Below are 20221 nucleotides of genomic sequence, written 5' to 3' on the forward strand. Positions count from 1 at the left end.
ATACTTTAGTAAGCACATCTACTAGATATCACACAAAAGATAGTTAGCTAGCCTGTCTCAACTGAGCAGAAACGCACATACAGATTTGATCAGCACGTACACATAAAATTGGTAATATTTGCCTCTGCAGGCAACAGTTTGTGTTTGCTATACCATTTAACAGCATTACCCCTGCATACCTCTAATTTGCTGTCTTCTCGCATATTGCTTTTTTGTTTGTGGACAAGTGAAAGGTTTGTCTGACAGAATTAAATATATACTGTCTCAGTGACAAGTGACAACATGGTTAGTGACCCCTGGAGACAGCAAACTTCACTGTATCGCATTTTCATCTAGTAGCACAGCCACCAGAAATATTGTTAACCAGATGATTTCTGAGGATCTGAAATTTAAATCAGATTTCAGAGCAAGAATACCAGTTGATAAATCCAGTGGCAAAAAGTCATTTATTGTATAGCATGAAGTAGTGCTTACACTGTTAAATATAAGGCTCTGTCTCAGCTTCAGCCTGTGAAGCTGTATAAAGAGTAGAGGTAGAAGGTGTTGAAGAGGACAGTTTAATATAAAAACAAGCTTATATTGTGGAAATGTGACAGTGGATGTTACTTGGGGCATGAAGCTGTCAGTGTACTAGGCAAGCTGGTTTGAAATGGCAAATTGAGCTGACTGTCTGCTATCTTTATCCCATCAGAGAAGCCACCAGTCCTGTACAGTTCATCAAATACTATCCTCGTCTCTTTTCTTGTTTTTTTTTTTAAAAAATATCAACAAAATGTATTCATATGTATATAAGGCACATAAAAGGCTGTAGTAGATAAAATAATACTGAAAGATGCATATTGAGATTTGCAAAGAAAGAGAAAGCAGTAGTAGTGTCATAAATGCCATAGAGACAAAGGCTGCTGTGGTATTGATCAGTACAAAAAGGCCTTCTGAGATGATCCGCTCTATGTAGTTCCTCCCAATGTTGGCTTTGCATCTATTTTGTTTCTGAAAATCTTCTCTCTCACGCTATCTCTTGTTTTCCTTAATAGATATTGATTTTGTTTTGGGTACATGCTGCAATTTCTTTCTTTGCTTACATTTTGTGCCAATTTGCTTCTTCTGTTCAGATAACAGCTTCTGTTTCTTTACTCTCGCTCTTTTCTCTCTGTCACAGTGTTTGAAGTAAACCTATCTTTCCAGATGACAGCAGTGCAAGTGCAAATCTCTGTGTGCAAGTGCAGACGTACATGTCTGCGTATGCATGGTGTCACTGTGCAGTGCAAGTTTAGCAGAGTGACAGTGATGTCAGACACATAATGATTTCCTATTGGCTCGCAGCCCCCGAGGCCTAACGACCCGTTATTGATCTGACCAATTAGCATTCACACCTTTAATTAATACTGAAGCCTGATGTTTGCACACAAGCAAACTCTCTCTCTTCTCTCTCTCTCACACACACACACACACACACACACACACACACACACACACACACACACACAGATACAGACTTTTAATTAATAGTAAGAAGAAGGGTGGCTGTGAGAAGAGATAAGAGAGGAAGAAAGGGACAGAGGTAGAAGTGAAAGATGAATGTGTGAAACAGAGAAGAAAACTACAGGAAGTAGAAAGCTGATCAGTACTCTTACTAAAATCAGTGCAGGACTCTGACATAAGAGCTAAGGCTAAGACGGAGCTTAATGGTTTACTGATTTTTAGTAATACACACAAGCTTTTCTTCATGCACTGAGAAAATTGTTATTACTTTTGCTTCTCTGTGTTTGCTATTTTGTGTGGTACTTGATGCAGTTCAGTCTGTGTAACATATTTCTTTTAACTGCAGTGAAGTAAATAATCACTGTGCTGGACACGAAGATAATCCACCAGCTATACTTCTCAGCAAAAAGCATATCAAAGAAATCCTCATAACACACAGTGTGTTCCTTTAGCAATGTATCACCGTCATCTACAGTAAGTCACTTCAATAAAAGAAAACGTGTCCGTTTCTTGTGTTGCCTGTGTCACTGGACGGTTTACTATTTTGTTTGATCAAGTCTGCTCGAGCATATTTGTTCCAGTCAGAGTCGGCCCTTTCAGGTCAGATCAAATGATAGCTGATGCTGCAGAGTACTGCTTTAGTAAAAGAAAAAAGAAAAAAAAGAAGCAACCGCAAACAAACTAGAACTTGATTATGTTCATTTCCGACGCCCACAGCCTGTTAAAACAGGATACATTTTGAGGTAACAGGTGTGTGTGGCATGTTTTCTTTTTTCTTTATATGTATGTGTGTCAGTCTAATGAAGTTCTGTTGGCAGGATGTCTTTAGGGAGATATCTAATGGTTTATTGAACCAAACCTCAGAGAAACATTGATCACAGCATCAAGGAGTTACACCCACATGGACTCAAAATACACACACCAATCCTTGTATATGCACGTGCGGTGACATGCACGCAAGAGGCCCACACACAAACACTCACGCTAGAGTGCACGTGAACGACCACACACACACACACACCGGTGAAGTGGAGGTAAAGAGCTTATAATTGACATCCCCATGTTTCTTTGTGAGCAGTCAGACTGCTGTCATTATCTGCTCATTCAATTACATACAGGGAAATTGCAAGCCTGGAAAAAAACCTAAGCACATCTTTTCAACTAACATTTTTAGATGGATACTCCATCCACAAAAATGAGGTAATTGTGTTGGACAGGGTTATTGTCTACCCTCAAAATGAATAACTTGTTTTACCCTGCCACATTAAATTGCATCCTCCCTTGTATGGGTCTAATTCTGGCATATGGAAATTTGTAGTCAGCTGCAATATATTTCAAAGGAAAACCAGGCTACTCACTATATCTGCTTATTATGAATGCGGGTTCTTCTTAGTAGTGTTGATTAAATATTATGTCCAATAATTGCATCTACAGCGGCCCCTTTAGTGATATATATGTGATATTTACTGAGCAGTATCGTAAAAAGTAGACGAAGAAGGAGGCATTAATTTAAGCCTAACTACTGGAGAACCCAAAGTTTTCACACCGCCATCCACTCCAGTAATATATCATCATTACTGTGATATTTTAATTGCCAAATAATCAGGTTATGGTAAATTCTGTATCAGAACAGCATTTATGCAGGCCAGCATATGCAACATTTATGGTCAGACAGTATACACTGACACTGGCTGCTGGAAGCTACTTCATGATCTCAATGAACACAGATAATTATTGTTCAGCCTGAACATCAAGGCACCACTATCGCAACCCTCACAGCAGCTTTTACCTTTAGGGAGAGTGGGGTGTGTGCTTGATTGTTTGTGTTCTGGGGTGTAATAAACCCAGAGAGACATTAGTGGTCTGTTGCTCTGAGTCCATAATGTCTGATCTACACTAGAAGTTACAATCATTAGCAACACAGTTGTGTGTATTAACTGATCTTCACAGCTGCCAGATGAGCTAAAGCTTTGAACAACTGTTAGTTTATCTGAGAGCTCTCCATTTTTCCCGCTTTAACTCTGCCTCACAGTCTATCTGTCTCCCTCTGACATGCGCACACGCACACACACACACACACACACGTTCTGCTACCACTTTGCCCCACGATAAATGTTTTCAGAAGTAATCAAACTTGGGCTATTTTACACATTTGTTGTGAAGTGCACTCACACAACCCAAAAGTAAATTTAAAATGAAAAGAAAATCTTAGCTTTTTAAAAAGATCTTACTATTATCTATTAAGGTAATATTTGAGATAGCAGCAGGCCTAGTACATTTATGAAGTCATTATTTGTAGGACGCTTTCAATTGAAAGATGACTATCCTGAATCCTAAGCCCTATATTTTGTCAATTCAGTTCGTAGAGCCATTCATTTTCTTCACTGCCTAAGCCGTTAGTGTTATGTATTAGATAAGAATTATGTAATGTGATGGGGTTTGAGTACTAGCTGAAATTATTAAAGCGCAACAGCCTTGGATTGTATATTTTAGACCATTATTAGGCTGTACAAATAGGATCAAAAAAAGGTTACATTAAAAACACATAGAAAAGAAAAGAGGTAGCATGTGTATCCCCAGGCAGCATGCACTTTGCACTCTTGTCATCTGTTCTATACAATTTGTGAAATGAAGCTTAGTGTTGACAGCGCTGGTGCAAGAAAGCCCTTAGCACAAATTGTGTGTGTGTGTGTGTGTGTGTGTGTGTGTGTGTGTGTTTTTCCTTATACTGTACACTCAAATTACACAATGTATGTCAGTAAAGCTTTTCAACTTGAATCTTCAAGATCTGATGTGTAACTTAAGTGCTGTCTTCCTTGTTTTAGCGTTGTAACTCATAGTTTGGAAGACCATTGTGGCCATCTCATCACCCAGTTAAAACCAAGCAGTTCATCTTTTAACACACATGACCTGCCTTAAAGCTTGCTAGTGCCCTAGTCTTCTCTATTATATGCAACAGTGACATTACAGAAGACATTAAATGATTTGTTAACACATATTTTTGCTTACTCTTACTCTGACATTATATCAACCATGTTAGTTACTAACAATATTAGAACAACTAATTATCCTGTGTATTGTGTCTGTTTTAATTGTTAGAGTACAATGAAAGAGTATGTAGGGCATCTACTGAAATGTAGCCTTTTTTATTTCATGCTTGGCTTATATACTTGCCCTCTGTTTCATTAAGTGCATCTGTTCAACTGTTCTATATAGCAAACAGCTAATCAGTCAACCATATGGCAGCAGCTTAGTGCTTTTAGGCATGTAGGCTTCGTGAGATCACCTGCTGAAGTTCAAAACAAACATACTTGGAGAAGAAAGGTGATTCAAGTGAATTTAAATGTTGTTGTTGGTGACAGACAGCTTGGTCTTCAGGAGCTGTTGATCTACAGGGATTTTTCATCGCTAGGATTTATAGAGAATGGTCTGAAAAATATTCAGTAAGCAGTGCTTACTCAGTAAGTGAAAGGAAAAAAATGAAATGAAAATGCCTATTTGATGCTAAGGGTCATAGGAGAATGGCCAGGCTGCTTGGAGCTGATAGGAAGGCCAGAATAACTCATCCATTTGTTAGCGCCAAGGTGGGCAGAAGTGTAGCTGTGAATACACAGCACATCAGTTTCAATTAAATTCAATTTTGTTTGATTTATACAGCGCAAGTAATAGTCGCCTCAAGGTGCCTTATATTGTAAGGTAAGGATCCTATAATAATAAGATGACCCCCTATGAGCAAGCACTTGGGAACAGTGGGAAGGAAAAACTCTCTTAACATAAAAAAGAAACCTCCAGCAGAACAAAGCTCAGAGTAGATCCAGTAGAGCACTTTTGGGATACAATGGAACAGGACATATGCATCATGGATGTGCAGCTGACAAATCTGGAGCAGGTTTGTGCTACCCTGTCATGTATGGACGAAAATCAAGGTGTCATCATCTTGTTGAATTTAAGCCATGAAGAATTAGGAAAGTTCTGAAGGCAAAAGCCGGGACTACCTAACAGAATGGCTGATTCGCAGATCCAATGGCGATATAAACCAAATTTGCTCTCTATTTACTCTCTCTATTTTATAAGTATTTGCATGCCAGGCTGGCGTTTGATATCAGTGCACATTCAAACAGCCAAAATGCCAGTTCTGGCTCAGAAAACTCTATGTCGGGTACTGAACTGCTCATGTTAGAGAGAAACCACAAATGAAGGTCTCTGGTGTAAAGTCTAATGGCCTACCCATACAAAACATTAAAGAAAATCTTTCTAGCTCTTTCTCAGTTGTATTTTCAATTTTGCTGGATTGCTTTCCAAACATGGCTCTGTCTTAGTCCCTTAGGAGGCAATTAAGCTACCAATGTACTTTTGCAACATGATTAGAACAGACAAATAGTGCCAACATCATCAGGTTGTCAGTTTCACCAAATGCAGAGCTGCGGAGTACTTATGACACTTTCAATATTAAGTGGTCATGTAATCACAACTCAAGTGGATGATTGCTGCAGGATAAAGGTGAAAATGGCCATTACCCTTACACAAACACTGCAGAGCTAGACTCCAGTTCCTATTACTGAGAGGTTTAAAATATATATATATATTATATTATAATATATATATATATATTATATTATTTATAATATATATAATTATTTATTATTATAATATTTCATTGATTTTTTATTAAATTACCAAAATATAAGCGAATATGTGATTAAAAGTAAACAATAATGATAATAAATAATTTTTTTTTAAAAAAACTGCCATAGACTTGCTGGTCAATTTTAAATGGCTGTATCTGTAGATGGCATCTCTTACCACCACACATACTTCTCTGAATGTAAAATGTATGTTTTTATTAAGGTCTAGGTCATCATCAACCCCAAGCCTATTTATTTTGACACAGTCAGATTGCTTTCTTTGTCACCTTATTGCCAAGACTGTGGAGAACAGTTTTAAACAAAGATAAAAATTACATATTTTTAGGACATACGGTAATTTAGGATTAGGGTTATCACCAATGATGAGTTGGACCTGAGAGGGTTCAGACAATCTAGTCTCACAGCTTGTCATTTTGACCAGGAAGTGAAATACATATAAATACAGGCCATTTACCATTTACCATTTATCAATGAATGTGAAAATGAATGGCTCGTTTTGTTGCTAGCGGTTCGCCACCGAGAGTCAGTTTGAGGCTGAAAAGGGAATTTGTCTGGAAAAGATCTTAGTCCTACCCCCTGCTGTTCCTCACTTTGGACTGTGGCTGGTAATAGCTGGAAGAGGCCAGAACTGCTGGTACTTGTTGTTCCATTTCCATTATCATATATCATGTCAACTCTCTTCTCTTCGCCATCACAAACGTTATATAGAAGTGTGTGTGGTGGGGGGTGGAGGTGAGGGGGTTACCTTAACTACTCTTTTAAAGCAGTGCCCAGCTGTGAACTTCACTTTAGCTCCTTTTGTTTATCACACGCTGTAAGATTTTATTACAAGGAGCTACATAGCAGCTCCAATGTTCTTCTTTAACTGCTTTAACACACACATATACACTGTATAGAAATAAATGTAGTTGATACCTACATATACATATAGTCACATAAACAGAAAAGCTTTCTTCTTGGTGTATAACCACATCAAGGAGAAAACTTTTACCATTCATCCCATCACTCTTTGTATTTGCTCAGCTTCTGCTCAGCACGATTCTTTTAACTGCTTTTTTTTTTCATTCTTTTAATGCTTTTATAGAGAAAGGTGTCACATTTTTCAAATGGTGGATATCTCATCTTGGCATTAATCTTTTCATATTAAAAAGCACAAAGCCATGTAGAATAATTTCACATTATCCCATTCGTGATTGTTAAGCTGTCATAGTTAGAATTTCAGAAAATAACTCGAATCCTAGTATGACAGTTACTTGACAGCTCTGCAGCAACTTTCTAACAATACAGGGATTGTTTGGTGGGAAAGGTTCCACTGTCAATATTATAAATATATGGATGTATTATTTTTGAACAAAATGGGCAAAAACACGTCTGACATTTTTCAACCACAACATTGGATTATTTCCAAAACTACCACATAACCCCTTAAAGTTTTTGTTTGTACAATCAAGGACACATTAACAATTTCAATCACATACCTGCTTGCGACTCTGATGCATGCTACCACAAGCAGCATTTTATTTTAGAATTAAGATTATAATCGTTTAATTAACCCAGACAGATGTACATGGAGTGCTGTCAAAAGTCTTGAGCAACCCGTCATTTCTATATAAAGTGCAGCAATTTATGAAAACATAGTGTGTACACAGCCTGATCTCTGTTAAGCAAGGTTTCTTGCAATCTGTTTGAGCAACCTTTAGGAATAGTTCTCCAGGCTTCTTGGAGAACATGCAAAGCTCTAAAAGGATGTTTTGGATGTTGGCAGCCTCTTGTTCCATTCTCTGTCAAGATGATCCTGCTCTGCTTCAGTAACGTTGAGGTTCAAGCTCTGTCGAGGTCAGTCCATTGAGAGTTTTCCATTGTGCGCTTTTTTAAAATTTGTGTCCAGGTACACTTTTATTGCATTGGCACTGTGTTTGGGATAAATGTTGAAAAATGAAGCTGTTGCCAATTAGATGCTTTTCAGATAGTATTACATGGTATTAAAATCTAGCTGTACGTTTCTGTGTTCATAATTCCATAATTTTGACAAAATCCCCAACACAATATACTGAAATACAGCACCAAACCTTGACAGAGCCTCCGCTGTGTTTTACAGATGACCGTATCACTGATGTACCTCTCTACTGGCCTCCTCTGTACATACTGACAATGATTATGTGAATCAAATATACAAAAGCGAGGGATGACTCATGATCTTTGCATGCTATTGTAGATTATAAAATAATCTAAAATTGAATGGATAACAAGTGTAGTACAATATTACAAATTTTTTTTATTTTTTTTTATTTTATTTTCAAATCCCCTTCCTTCAGTAGCAAGGGCAGTTTCACAGAAGGGTTATCTGTCATGATCCTGGGTCCTTTTGACCCAGCGTTTGTGTACTCTGTTCTGCCCGTGTGTTCCTGTATCTAGTCCGTGTTTCTCAGTTTGTGTCCTTTCATGCGTAGTTCCTGTTTTATTGTGAAGGTCTGCGTCTTATGTGAGTGTTTTCAGTTTGCCTCCCGTCACGTTAATCACTCCCAGCTGTGTTCCCCACCTGTGTGTAATCTCCCTGTGTTCTCTGAGTGTATTTAAGTTGTGTCTTCTGTCCTAGTAGTTGCTGGTTCGTCTGTGTTGTTTCCCCTCGGTCTCCCTGCATCTCTCCATGTGTATTTCCCCGGACCTCCCTGCATCTTCGTTTGTGGTTTGTTTTGTTAGTTTTACCCAGTTTAGGTTCCAGTTTCATGTTCCCAGTGCCTTTGTTGTTTGTTTTTCCCTTCGTTAATAAATACTCACCTGCACCAGAGCTGCCGCGTCCTGGTCCTAAATATTCCACACGGCTTGCCCCGGCAAACCGTGACATTATCTTGAAATCTTTTTTCCCCCAACTGGTTTACATCTAATCTGAAATGACATTTAACTCCAGCAATTCTAAACCCATCTCATTTATTTGGTAATGGCAACCTATTGCTGCAGACAGGAAACTGCCAATCACATTTTGCCAAGCTGTATCAGAATGCTAATGTACGCCTCACGTGGGCGTTACAGAAAATTTGACATGAAGAAAAGGATGTATTCAGAACGTCACCTTGTGCAAAATAAAGGTTTGGAAAATAAATGTGCAAAACATTCACGCTGATCTTTAAAAGTAGTAACAACATGTATATTCTGGGCCTGTTATATAAAACTATTTTCTTGTGTTTTTTTTATTTATTCATGATTGCTTAATAGTGCCTCTGCTTGGATTAGAGAAACAGATTAAACAGATAAAATATGTTTGTTGTGTAAAGTGGCAGCATGATTACACTGTCAGGAGAGGCACACTGTATCATACAGTATGGTTTATGATGTACAACTAAGGCTGTAAAGTGGTGTTAACTTATTAGACAAAAAGTGTTTTATGATACAAGTCCTTCACAAGTCTATAAAAAGAGTTGGTCACAGTGATAAATGAATCAAGCTGACAGGCAACTGACTCGGAAGTTGACAGGCGGTAAATCTAAGTGCCCCAGAAGAGACACCTGATTGTTACAGAACTCTCTAAAAACAAAATCTTTTTGTGTTATACATCTTAAAAAGTAACTTCAAAATCACATTTTTGGTTTATTTTTTATTTTTTGCCCTTTAATCCATGTATATGATTTCTTACCACATATTCTATGTTTTGCATTCAAGCATTTTACCTTCTACTGTACTCTGTTCAGGTCTGAAACTCAGTTCATCTTGTAAAAAAATTACTGCTGACTGAGGTGTAAAACCTCTGAACTCCATGAATCATCTCCCCGTCTCTGTGCCTCTGTTTTCCTGTCTTGCTCTCTGTCCCCCTCGCCCACTTCACTGTCCTTCACTCCCCCTCGCCAGTCTTCCAGTCTGCAGTGCCATTTGTCTCACTAAAAAGTCTAAAAGCATGGCAGCATTCTCTCGTGCTTTTTACCCTCTGCTCAGTTCTTTCCTCCCCACCTCTTCCCCTCTTTCTTGTGCTCTCTGTACTTGGACTCGGCTGTAATTGCTTATCTAGGGAGAAATAAAAGCCAGGTAAATGGTTACATGTGTGAGAATGTGTATGTGTGGTAGAAAGAGAGAAACTGTATAGTCCTTTACATGCAGGCCTTTGAGTGTGTGTGTGTGTGTGTGTGTGTGTATGTGTGTGTATGTGTGTGTGCTGTGCGTCTGCGTGTGTGTGTGTGTGTGTATGTGTGACAAATGCAGATAGTTCTACAGATGGCCCATAAAAGCAGCAGCTTGTAATGAAGCAACTGAGACTGAAATCATGGTTATGGTAAACTGGGGAGAGACTGAGATAGCGAAAGAGAAGCAGAGATAGCTAAAGAGAGAGAAATGAGAGGAAGAAGAAGTGTGGGTATGAGAGAATAAATAAGAGAGGGCAGGCAGCAATAAACCACTGTGAAGAGCGTGGCATAGCTGCTGGCTACTGAATAAACTAGTGTAATGAAAGTGTGTGATGTTCACAATAAACTAGGTAGGAAAGAATGAAAGGAGGAACAGGGAGATGGACATAAGGGTTGATATATTAGTATGGATAAAACAAGGGAGAAATAGAAAGGAGGGAGGTGTTGTTAAAGGTTTTTTGTTGAGGATAAGGTAGTAAGGGAAGAGAAGGGGGGAATCGATGGATGGAGGTGCAGAGAAGGAGAGGGGTAAAAACAACAGAAGTGGGAATGAAAGCCTAACAAGACAGCAGAAACAGATGGAGTAAAGAAGCTGGACAGAAAATAATAATAGTGAAAATGACAAAGGGGGAAACAGTGCAAAAAGATAGATAAATGGAAAAAGTGATGGAGATACCAGTCAAGCTCCAAGTAGCTAAAATGGGAAACTGTTTGTTAGCGTGTGCCCTGGATTGCACTCTGGACCACCAATGTTAATGTTTGTGTGTGTGTTTGGATGAGAGTAAATGTGTGCCTGATAGGATGCTCAACAACAACAAACATCCTGACACCAAGTGGGGCCATGCTGACTGGTAAAATCGATAGGCCAACGGGTCGCAACACTAGGCCAACCTGACATCCAATCACAGTACAGCACAGGGGTTCGCCACAGTGATGGATGACCATGGTTGTGTGTGTGTGTGTGCGCATGTGCGCTAATGTCCAAGTGTGTCTTGTCAGTGTGTGTTTCCCTGTCACTGTGTGTGTGGAGATAAGGAGAATGGCAATTAGAGGTGTGTGTGTCAGGGAGCTGGCAGGCAGACTTAATGACATGTACACATGCATATACGCATTTAAGAGATATGATAATAACAAAAAGAAAGCTGACAGGTTTATTTTAAAGGAAAATGAAAAGACAGGTTGATTGTGGCCACATAAAAATTCCAAATATAAATGTCCACATAATCACCCGCACTGTGGCTAAAGGGGAAGGAATGGGATGTAATTGAAAAGGTATGACAGTAAAGTCATTTTATAAATGAATCTATCAGCCGGCCAATTCAAGAGTCATATCATCCGTTCATTTACTGACGTTAAATCTCCTCTACCTGCTTTGTGAATAGTAATTACAAATTATTGCAGTTAGTATGACAGAGAGCTCCCTGCTGCTGTACTAGAGCTTTTTACAAACTTATTTTGGGTATTTTTGCAGTTCGACGAGTAAAGTGAAAGATTTCCAGAGTTTCTCGTGACATTTAAAGAATATGTGTTGCTATACCGCCACCTCTCATTTGGGAGCATAGTCTTCCTCACCACTGCTGTTGATTTCTGTTTTTCTAATCTTTTCTCTCTTCCTTTAACATTTTCCTTTCTTACCTTTTTTGCTCTCCGTGTCTTAGTAGTTTCATAGTTCTATCTATCTTCTGGGCATCCTGCTCCTTTCCCTCTCTGCCCCACCACCCTCACCAATCCACAGTTCCCTCTCACCCCTATCTGTCTAGTTCCTGCTCCCCCTCCCTAACCCCGCATCTGTCTGAACTGTTTCATAGTTGTATCAATCAAGTTCAAACAATAAGACCATAGTTGCTCCCTGTGCGCCCATCTACTTCCTGTTTTATGGCTTGTAATACCCCTTCTCCCCCTGTCTCGCTCTCTCACTCCCTCTCGCGCTTGTTTGTGCGTCTGTGTTGGCGGATGTTTATAAGCCTACAATTGTGCATACGTCTTTGGCACAGAACTGCAAATTAATCTAGCGGGAAGAGGGGGGATTGAAAAGAAACTTTAGCATTTCCGCCCTTTCTCCGAGGCTGAATTTTCTCTTCTTTGATTGCAAAGGCAATCCAACTGCCCATTTACAGCCATCGTGCTCGGCAGTATGTATTTGTAAAGACCAGTAGGCTCCCAGCTATGTCTGCGCTTGGAGCAATATTCTGGAATAGGCTGTAATGGAGGTATTTAAACTGCATCACCACAATGCAAGTGTCTTGCTTTTCTGACCCCAGAACTGTTTTTAATGACAGACGCAATGGGACCGGGCTGTAACACCATGTCTACACAGAAGACACAGTGTGAGCTGCACATTAGCAGAGCAGCAGCAGCTCTGATTCAGTCACAGTATTGAGCTGTGGGTCACCTGTGTTTTGAAAGCCCTCAGAGCACAACATAAAATAAAATGAGCATTGGTGAGACCGTGTGTGTGTGTGTGTAATATACGGGAACTAGAAGCAGAAAAAAACTGTTTGGATTATGGGGGTAAGCATAACTGAAAGGTTCACCCGGACTGATTGAAATTGATCGTCTGTTTAGTTAGATGTGTGTGTGATCTGACAGACTGAATTACATGCATTACTATAAAAAAGGGGCTGAGCATATTATCTGAGTGATGGCTGAGATAGAAAAATGTATATTTCAATATTTTAATCAAATTAATCCCAAAACAAAACTGATAAAAGCCTCCATCTTTCTCCTTTTCTGTCATCTTTTGCAGAACTGCACAGTTCATCTTGTGGAAACCCTGGTGTCCCACCCAAAGCGGTGCTAAGTGGTGGAGGAAGATTTGCAGTGGGAGACAGTGTGCGGTACAGCTGTGTCCCTGGTTATGTCTTAGATGGTCATGCGACACTCACATGCATCACCAATGCCGGAAATGCCGCCGTCTGGGACTTTCCCGCTCCCATTTGTCGAGGTACGGACTCCACGTGTTTTTGTGTTGTGCGTGTGCAGGCGCGTGTTTATGTGTGTGCATGACTAGATGTGAAGAGTTTTTGTCCAATTTGAAAATAAATTCAAAATCGACCTCTATTTTCAAGATCTTACTACTATACATGTGTCAAATGAAATGGAAAAAAAAAATGCTGAAAATGTTCAAAAAGACTCAAGCAATCTTCAAGATAACAGAAATGTTGACCTCTATGTGGAATTTTATGGGGAAAAAAGCTCTTCATATATTTATGTGTACTGTGTTTAAGTGTCCCCTGAAAGAAACAGGAAAACAGACAGACTGCATGTGGGCAGAACAAGGCTTGTGTGCATGCATGTGTGCAGGCACAGAGTGACGCAGGCAAGAGTGTGTAAAGTGTGCATATAGTGCGTGTGTGTGTGTCAGATCAGTGTGTGGAAGTTTACTGAAGTAGAAGTTTTTAAAATGTTTTAATTATTGCTGTATGCCACACTGCAGCATTTATGTGAATTTATAGCAGACATGCACAGTTTGCTTTAAACATAAAAAATTAAGTGAACAACTGGAAAAACCTGAGTTTGGAGTTTAGGTGTGATTTTTTTAATGCAATCCTCTTGATGACTTTGGTTGACTCAGGAAATGACACAATGCATGTCCAAAAAAGATTTTGAATATTTCCTTTAAGGTCCAATTTATAATTAAACATCTCAGATTGTTTTAAACTTGATCATATCATATAGGGAGGTAATAATATCTATGTTAACCTGCCAGGGATTCCAGGAAGAGCATGTTTGGCTACATCTGGCACACTAACATGATCCAGGTTTTTATGTTACTCAGTGCTCTTCCCCCCCCCCCTTTTTTTATTTATAAAGTTTTGCACATGTAATTTGACATATCAGGCCCAATACAGCAAGTACCAACCGATACAAAGATATATATCAAGACAGATTATGCCATTAGAATTCGGATGATAACAATAAAACAGAAAAAAGAAAAAGAAGAAAAAAAAGGGAAAAGGAAGAAAAACAAAAAACAACAACCCACACACAGAAAACAACAACAAAAAACCCCAAAAAACCAAAACAACCCCCCCTCCCCCCCAAAACCAGAACAAAAGGGAACCCCATGATACAACTGTTTTCAATGAGTTAAAGTAAATGATAAAAGGCTGCCACATCTGTGAGAACTTATTAACATTTCCTCTGAGTCTGAAATTTATTTTCTCCATTTTAAAGAGAACATAACATCTTCCAGCCAACGTGATCGGGCTGGAGTGTGAGGAGCTTTCCAAGACAGCAAAATTCGGCGTCGTGCCAGCAGTGAAGTGAATATATATATATAATATCCAGTTGCTTACGACTAAGGTTTAGGGTGGCATCTTCAAAAACACCAAAAATGGCAACTAGTGGGCATGGTTTGAGAGTAACGCTCAAAACACGAGAGAGCACTTCAAAGTAAAAAGTCCAGTATAATTGAAGTGATGGGCAGGCAAAAAACATATGAGTTAAATCACAGGGGGAGGTGTTGCATCTGTTGCACAGGTCAGGAATGCCGGGGTATATTTTAGATAGTCTAAATCTTGAGAAGTGTAATCTGTATACCGTTTTAAACTGAATAAGGGCGAGTCTTGCACATGAGGCTGAGGAATGAATTTTGTCAATTACTTTGTCCCAGTAACCTTCAACAAACTGAAGACCCAGTTCCTGTTCCCAACTCGAAGCAATTTTCTTGGTTGAGTAATTGCTTGATGCCATAATTAAAGTATATATTTGTGATATTAGAGCCTTACTGTGAGGCTTCAACTGGAATAAGTCTTCCCACCAAGGCTTGAGAGGCTGACTTGGAAACTCTAGCAAGATAGAAGATGCACAGTGTCTTATTTGAAAGTAGTGGAACAAATGGTATGAGGGCAAATCATACAAAGGACAAGTCCTCAAAGAATGACTTAAAGTCCGCTAGCAATGCAGCTCTATGCTCCTCAAGCATTAAGCTAATCTCGGCTGCAGTTACAGGTGCCGCAGATGTCGAGGTTTCTCGGTCTCGGTCTTGTTTGCCCTTTGACTTTGACATTCTTTGGATCTTCAGTAATCGACAAAGGCAAAAGACATCCAAAACTGGGAATCAAAATCTCAAAGAAGTAGGTTTGTTAGGTAAATGCTGAGCTGAGTAGCGGAGCGGACTTAAAACACGTCTACCCAGTAAACGCCATTACCGGAAGTTCCCATGTTACTCAGTGTTCTTTGTCCCTCCTTAAATGTACAGTGGACACTGTTGCTGTAAATTGTGTAGAACCTGCAGATCCCTAGCTGCTGACAGCTCATTATTTTACTTTGCCAATCAATGTTGCTGAGTCCCAATGGCTCTTGTTGTCCCTCATTTATAAAACTTTGTGTTGAAAGTTCATGGAAAAGGCAACATAGACACACTTTTCTTGGCAGTTTGAGGAACTAAGGCAATAGTATATCTGAGGTACAATTGACAGTTCAAAGATGTTTCCATATATGTGCAGCCTTAGGGGACCTGAATCAAAAGCACTCTGTTTGTGTCATTTATTGCTGGAGTTATCTACTGAGTTCATATTTGCCGTGGGTCCTAATTAAAAATATCACACACCATCATTTAGGCAGGGGCACTCTGTCACTCATTTTAAAGGACCCAGGCACAGGCATGAAACTAAGTTATTTTATCTATATAATATTTAGATATTGGTTAATTGGGTACACGAATACGTAAGTATAAGTATAAAAGTAAGTATAAGGCCACTTACTTTTGTGAGGGCGTTGTGGTGTGGAAAGAGAACCCAAACACAGGCCTCGCAGGCAGATTGAGGATGTGGATGGTGTTTATTATAAATGTAGGGTGAACATAACATGAGACGGGCGGACGGACGGGCTGAATGGCTGGCTGGGCTGAAGTGAACTGAAATGAAAAACTCACACACACAATTGACGATGACAAGACAGTGAACTGCGAGAAACTGAGGGTTTAAATACACTGGCTAATGATGATGATAAGAGACACGTGAGAACACAGCTGAACTGAACAGAACATAATGCATAATGCTAACATAATAAAGCAGGAAACGTGAAAACTAAACCATGACAAAGTAAGAACTGAAAACACATACCTGAGCATACATTGAGATGAGAACAGCCTGGAGAAAGTCTGAAGGGAAGTTTGTCTATAAGTGCTCTCTTCTACCTGCTGAAAGTAAATAATCTAACCACTGTTATCATGAAGGTGTTCTGTTCACTAAGCTGATTTATGGACTGTAACATAGTGGCCACTTGTATACACAAAACTGCATGCATAAATCAGGCGTGTGTGCACATATGCAATCCCATGAACATAGGGACGTGTTTGTGGTCAAGGAAACTGGAACTTACTCACCATGAAGGTTGTGGGGGTTGTTTTTTGCTTTTAAACTGTTCTCCCACATGCAATTAGGCCTGATGAAGTGTGACACATTCTGCATAATACTGTGAAAGGTTATAGGTATCAAAGCAACAAACTCAGTGACCTCTGTGCATGGGGACTAGCAGCACATAAAGTACAGGCTTGAATGCAGTAAGTTAATTCACGCACAAACAGACACACTCAAGTCTTCAGCTGTTAGTTCATGAGAGGTCATGGCCACCTCCTCCCTGCTATCAGTGTAAATCCCATATTCCCTCAACCAGACCCCTAGTTATCCCTATAGCTAAGACAAGCTGGGTGACATTGGGATGCCAGTAGACTCCTGATCGCTGTAATCTCTGAGCATTGTTGACTCGTGGTTGGCCAATCTAGGCTTTACTGTCAAAATCCACCATAGTTTCACCTGATCCTCTTCCACATAATTCATCAGTAAAGCATAAGCATCTCCAAACATTGTGCAAGCAACGCTAGCTATGTGAAATGGATGCATAGAAAGTCTTTATTATACACACTCACTTAATGGATACCTTTCCTTCCAATTTTGTCTGGGCGCAGTCATTTATGATGCAGTCTTATCCTCATAACATTGATTGTCTTGACTCTATGACTCCATTCTCATTCTCGCCAACTCATTAAATCTTAAACATAAATGATGTGCATATTTTTGTATGCTTATTTATAGTTTATTCGTGATGTTATGTTTTTGTGACAATCCACATTTGACACATATTAGCTCACAATGAGCATGCCACTGTTATCAGAGCCAAGCTCCAGGGGCCAGTTTACTTCCCATTAAATTTATTGTACCAAAACTGGCAGAATTCACCTACAGGCCACATGTGACATAGTCCTCAATTAGTAGGAGAGAATGGCTGAAAATAATCGCTTGATGTGTACATGATGTGCACCACCGTGATCTAAGAAGGTATATGCCAAAGAGTCAAGAAAAGAAAATGCATATTCTGGGGAGGAGAAATAAATAAATTGAAGGATTCAGTTTTTAAGTTTCAATTTATTTACATTGAAACATTGTATATTTGATGGAATGATTATGCTCCGTAATCCATGAAACACAAAGGCGCCTGGTGGCAGTTTTGTATTTGGCTTTAATGTGACAAGAGAACAACAACCATAATAATACTACTAATAATAATAATAATATTAATGAAGAACACCGGTTACTTTTTAAGATAATGTAATTAGCCATCCCATGCTAATCGCTAGCCTTGGAATGCTAATGTCCAGCTAAGTTAGTAGCTTATCCAGTAAATGACTAGCCTTGCTATGCTAAGGATGAGCCAAGTATAAATAAGGTTTTTCCACACACATTCTTTTTCGGATGTTTGGCAATCATGTTGACAGTGTAGTATTAAGTGAATACAGGTATAGTAACTGTCACGGTTCTGGGTCCGTTGGACCCAGTATTTTGAGGTTATTGTGTTTTGATTTAAGTTTGCATCAGGGATTGTGTTCTTGTTCTCTTGTCGGGTTATGGTAATGTTTATGGTGATGATTATGATTTCTATTATTAGAGTTCCATGTTTCTGTTTATCTGGGTTTAAGATGCAGGTTTAGTTTCATATGTTATCTGTCTCTCGGTGTCGAGTGCTGTGATGCACATTGTCTAACTTAGAGGACAAGTCCTCAAAGGAATGACTTAAAGTCGCTAGCAATGCAGCTCTATGCTCCTCGAGCATTAAGCTAATCTCGGCTGCAGTTACAGGTGCCGCAGATGTCGAGGTTTCTCGGTCTCGGTCTTGTTTGCCCTTTGACTTTGACATTCTTTGGATCTTCAGTAATCGACAAAGGCAAAAGACATCCAAAACTGGGAATCAAAATCTCAAAGAAGTAGGTTTGTTAGGTAAATGCTGAGCCGAGTAGCGGAGCGGACTTAAAACACGTCTACCCAGTAAACGCCATTACCGGAAGTTCCCATGTTACTCAGTGTTCTTTGTCCCTCCTTAAATGTACAGTGGACACTGTTGCTGTAAATTGTGTAGAACCTGCAGATCCCTAGCTGCTGACAGCTCATTATTTTACTTTGCCAATCAATGTTGCTGAGTCCCAATGGCTCTTGTTGTCCCTCATTTATAAAACTTTGTGTTGAAAGTTCATGGAAAAGGCAACATAGACACACTTTTCTTGGCAGTTTGAGGAACTAAGGCAATAGTATATCTGAGGTACAATTGACAGTTCAAAGATGTTTCCATATATGTGCAGCCTTAGGGGACCTGAATCAAAAGCACTCTGTTTGTGTCATTTATTGCTGGAGTTATCTACTGAGTTCATATTTGCCGTGGGTCCTAATTAAAAATATCACACACCATCATTTAGGCAGGGGCACTCTGTCACTCATTTTAAAGGACCCAGGCACAGGCATGAAACTAAGTTATTTTATCTATATAATATTTAGATATTGGTTAATTGGGTACACGAATACGTAAGTATAAGTATAAAAGTAAGTATAAGGCCACTTACTTTTGTGAGGGCGTTGTGGTGTGGAAAGAGAACCCAAACACAGGCCTCGCAGGCAGATTGAGGATGTGGATGGTGTTTATTATAAATGTAGGGTGAACATAACATGAGACGGGCGGACGGACGGGCTGAATGGCTGGCTGGGCTGAAGTGAACTGAAATGAAAAACTCACACACACAATTGACGATGACAAGACAGTGAACTGCGAGAAACTGAGGGTTTAAATACACTGGCTAATGATGATGATAAGAGACACGTGAGAACACAGCTGAACTGAACAGAACATAATGCATAATGCTAACATAATAAAGCAGGAAACGTGAAAACTAAACCATGACAAAGTAAGAACTGAAAACACTGGGTCAACAACCCAGGAACCCTGACAACGTTTTAAATAAAATATACATTTTTTTTTTTTTTTTTTTTAGTGATAATCTTTTACCATCCATCATCCATCCATCCATTCGCTTCCGCTTATCCTTTTCAGGGTCGCGGGGGGCCTGGAGCCTATCCCAGCTGTCATAGGGCGAAAGGCGGGGTACACCCTGGACAGGTCGCCAGTCTGTCGCAGGGCTAACACATAGGGACAGACAACCATTCACACTCGCATTCACTCGCACATTCACACCTAGTGACAATTTAGATTAATCAATTAACCTATCCCCACAAGCTGCATGTCTTTGGATGGTGGGAGGAAGCCGGAGTACCCGGAGAGAACCCACGCAAACACGGGGAGAACATGCAAACTCCACACAGAAAGACCCCGGCCTGATGGTGGAATTGAACTCAGGACCTTCTTGCTGTGCGGCAACAGTGCTAACCACCGTGCACAGTGCTAACCACCGTGCCACAGTGCTAACCACCGTGCCTGTGATCAACATTTTATTGATTTAAAACGGGTTTTGGGGGGGGGGGGTACAGACATATACAGCACAACTGTAAACTGCAGTAGCAAAGCAAACATTAGCAAACAAGGCATAGGGACAGCAAAGAAAAGACACAAAAACACAAAGTTAAAACCAATTATTGCCTCTTCCAGGAGATAACTCTGGATGAGAAGATTTTCCAAGCGTCAACAGTCGTGGGTCGAGCTTTATTTAATTTTGCTGTGGTATGTTCAAAACCAATAACACGGATAAGACATCGT

The 20221-nt window shown here is 39.7% G+C and overlaps 1 protein-coding gene across 7 annotated transcripts in view; it reads left to right on the plus strand.

Moving 5' to 3' along the window:
- The window catches only part of csmd3b (CUB and Sushi multiple domains 3b), a 395380-nt gene that overhangs the window by 154602 nt on the left and 220557 nt on the right, over positions 1 to 20221 (plus strand). For all 7 annotated transcript variants that reach the window (XM_014332163.2, XM_014332164.2, XM_014332166.2 and 4 more), the window contains exon 4: positions 12987 to 13184. In XM_014332163.2, the coding sequence (XP_014187649.1) occupies positions 12987 to 13184 (198 nt within the window). The remainder of the gene's footprint in view (positions 1 to 12986; positions 13185 to 20221) is intronic.

Source organism: Haplochromis burtoni, unplaced genomic scaffold (assembly GCF_018398535.1).
Source record: "Haplochromis burtoni strain Fernald_Lab_line unplaced genomic scaffold, NCSU_Asbu1 Contig_25, whole genome shotgun sequence".
Lineage (NCBI taxonomy): Eukaryota > Metazoa > Chordata > Actinopteri > Cichliformes > Cichlidae > Haplochromis > Haplochromis burtoni.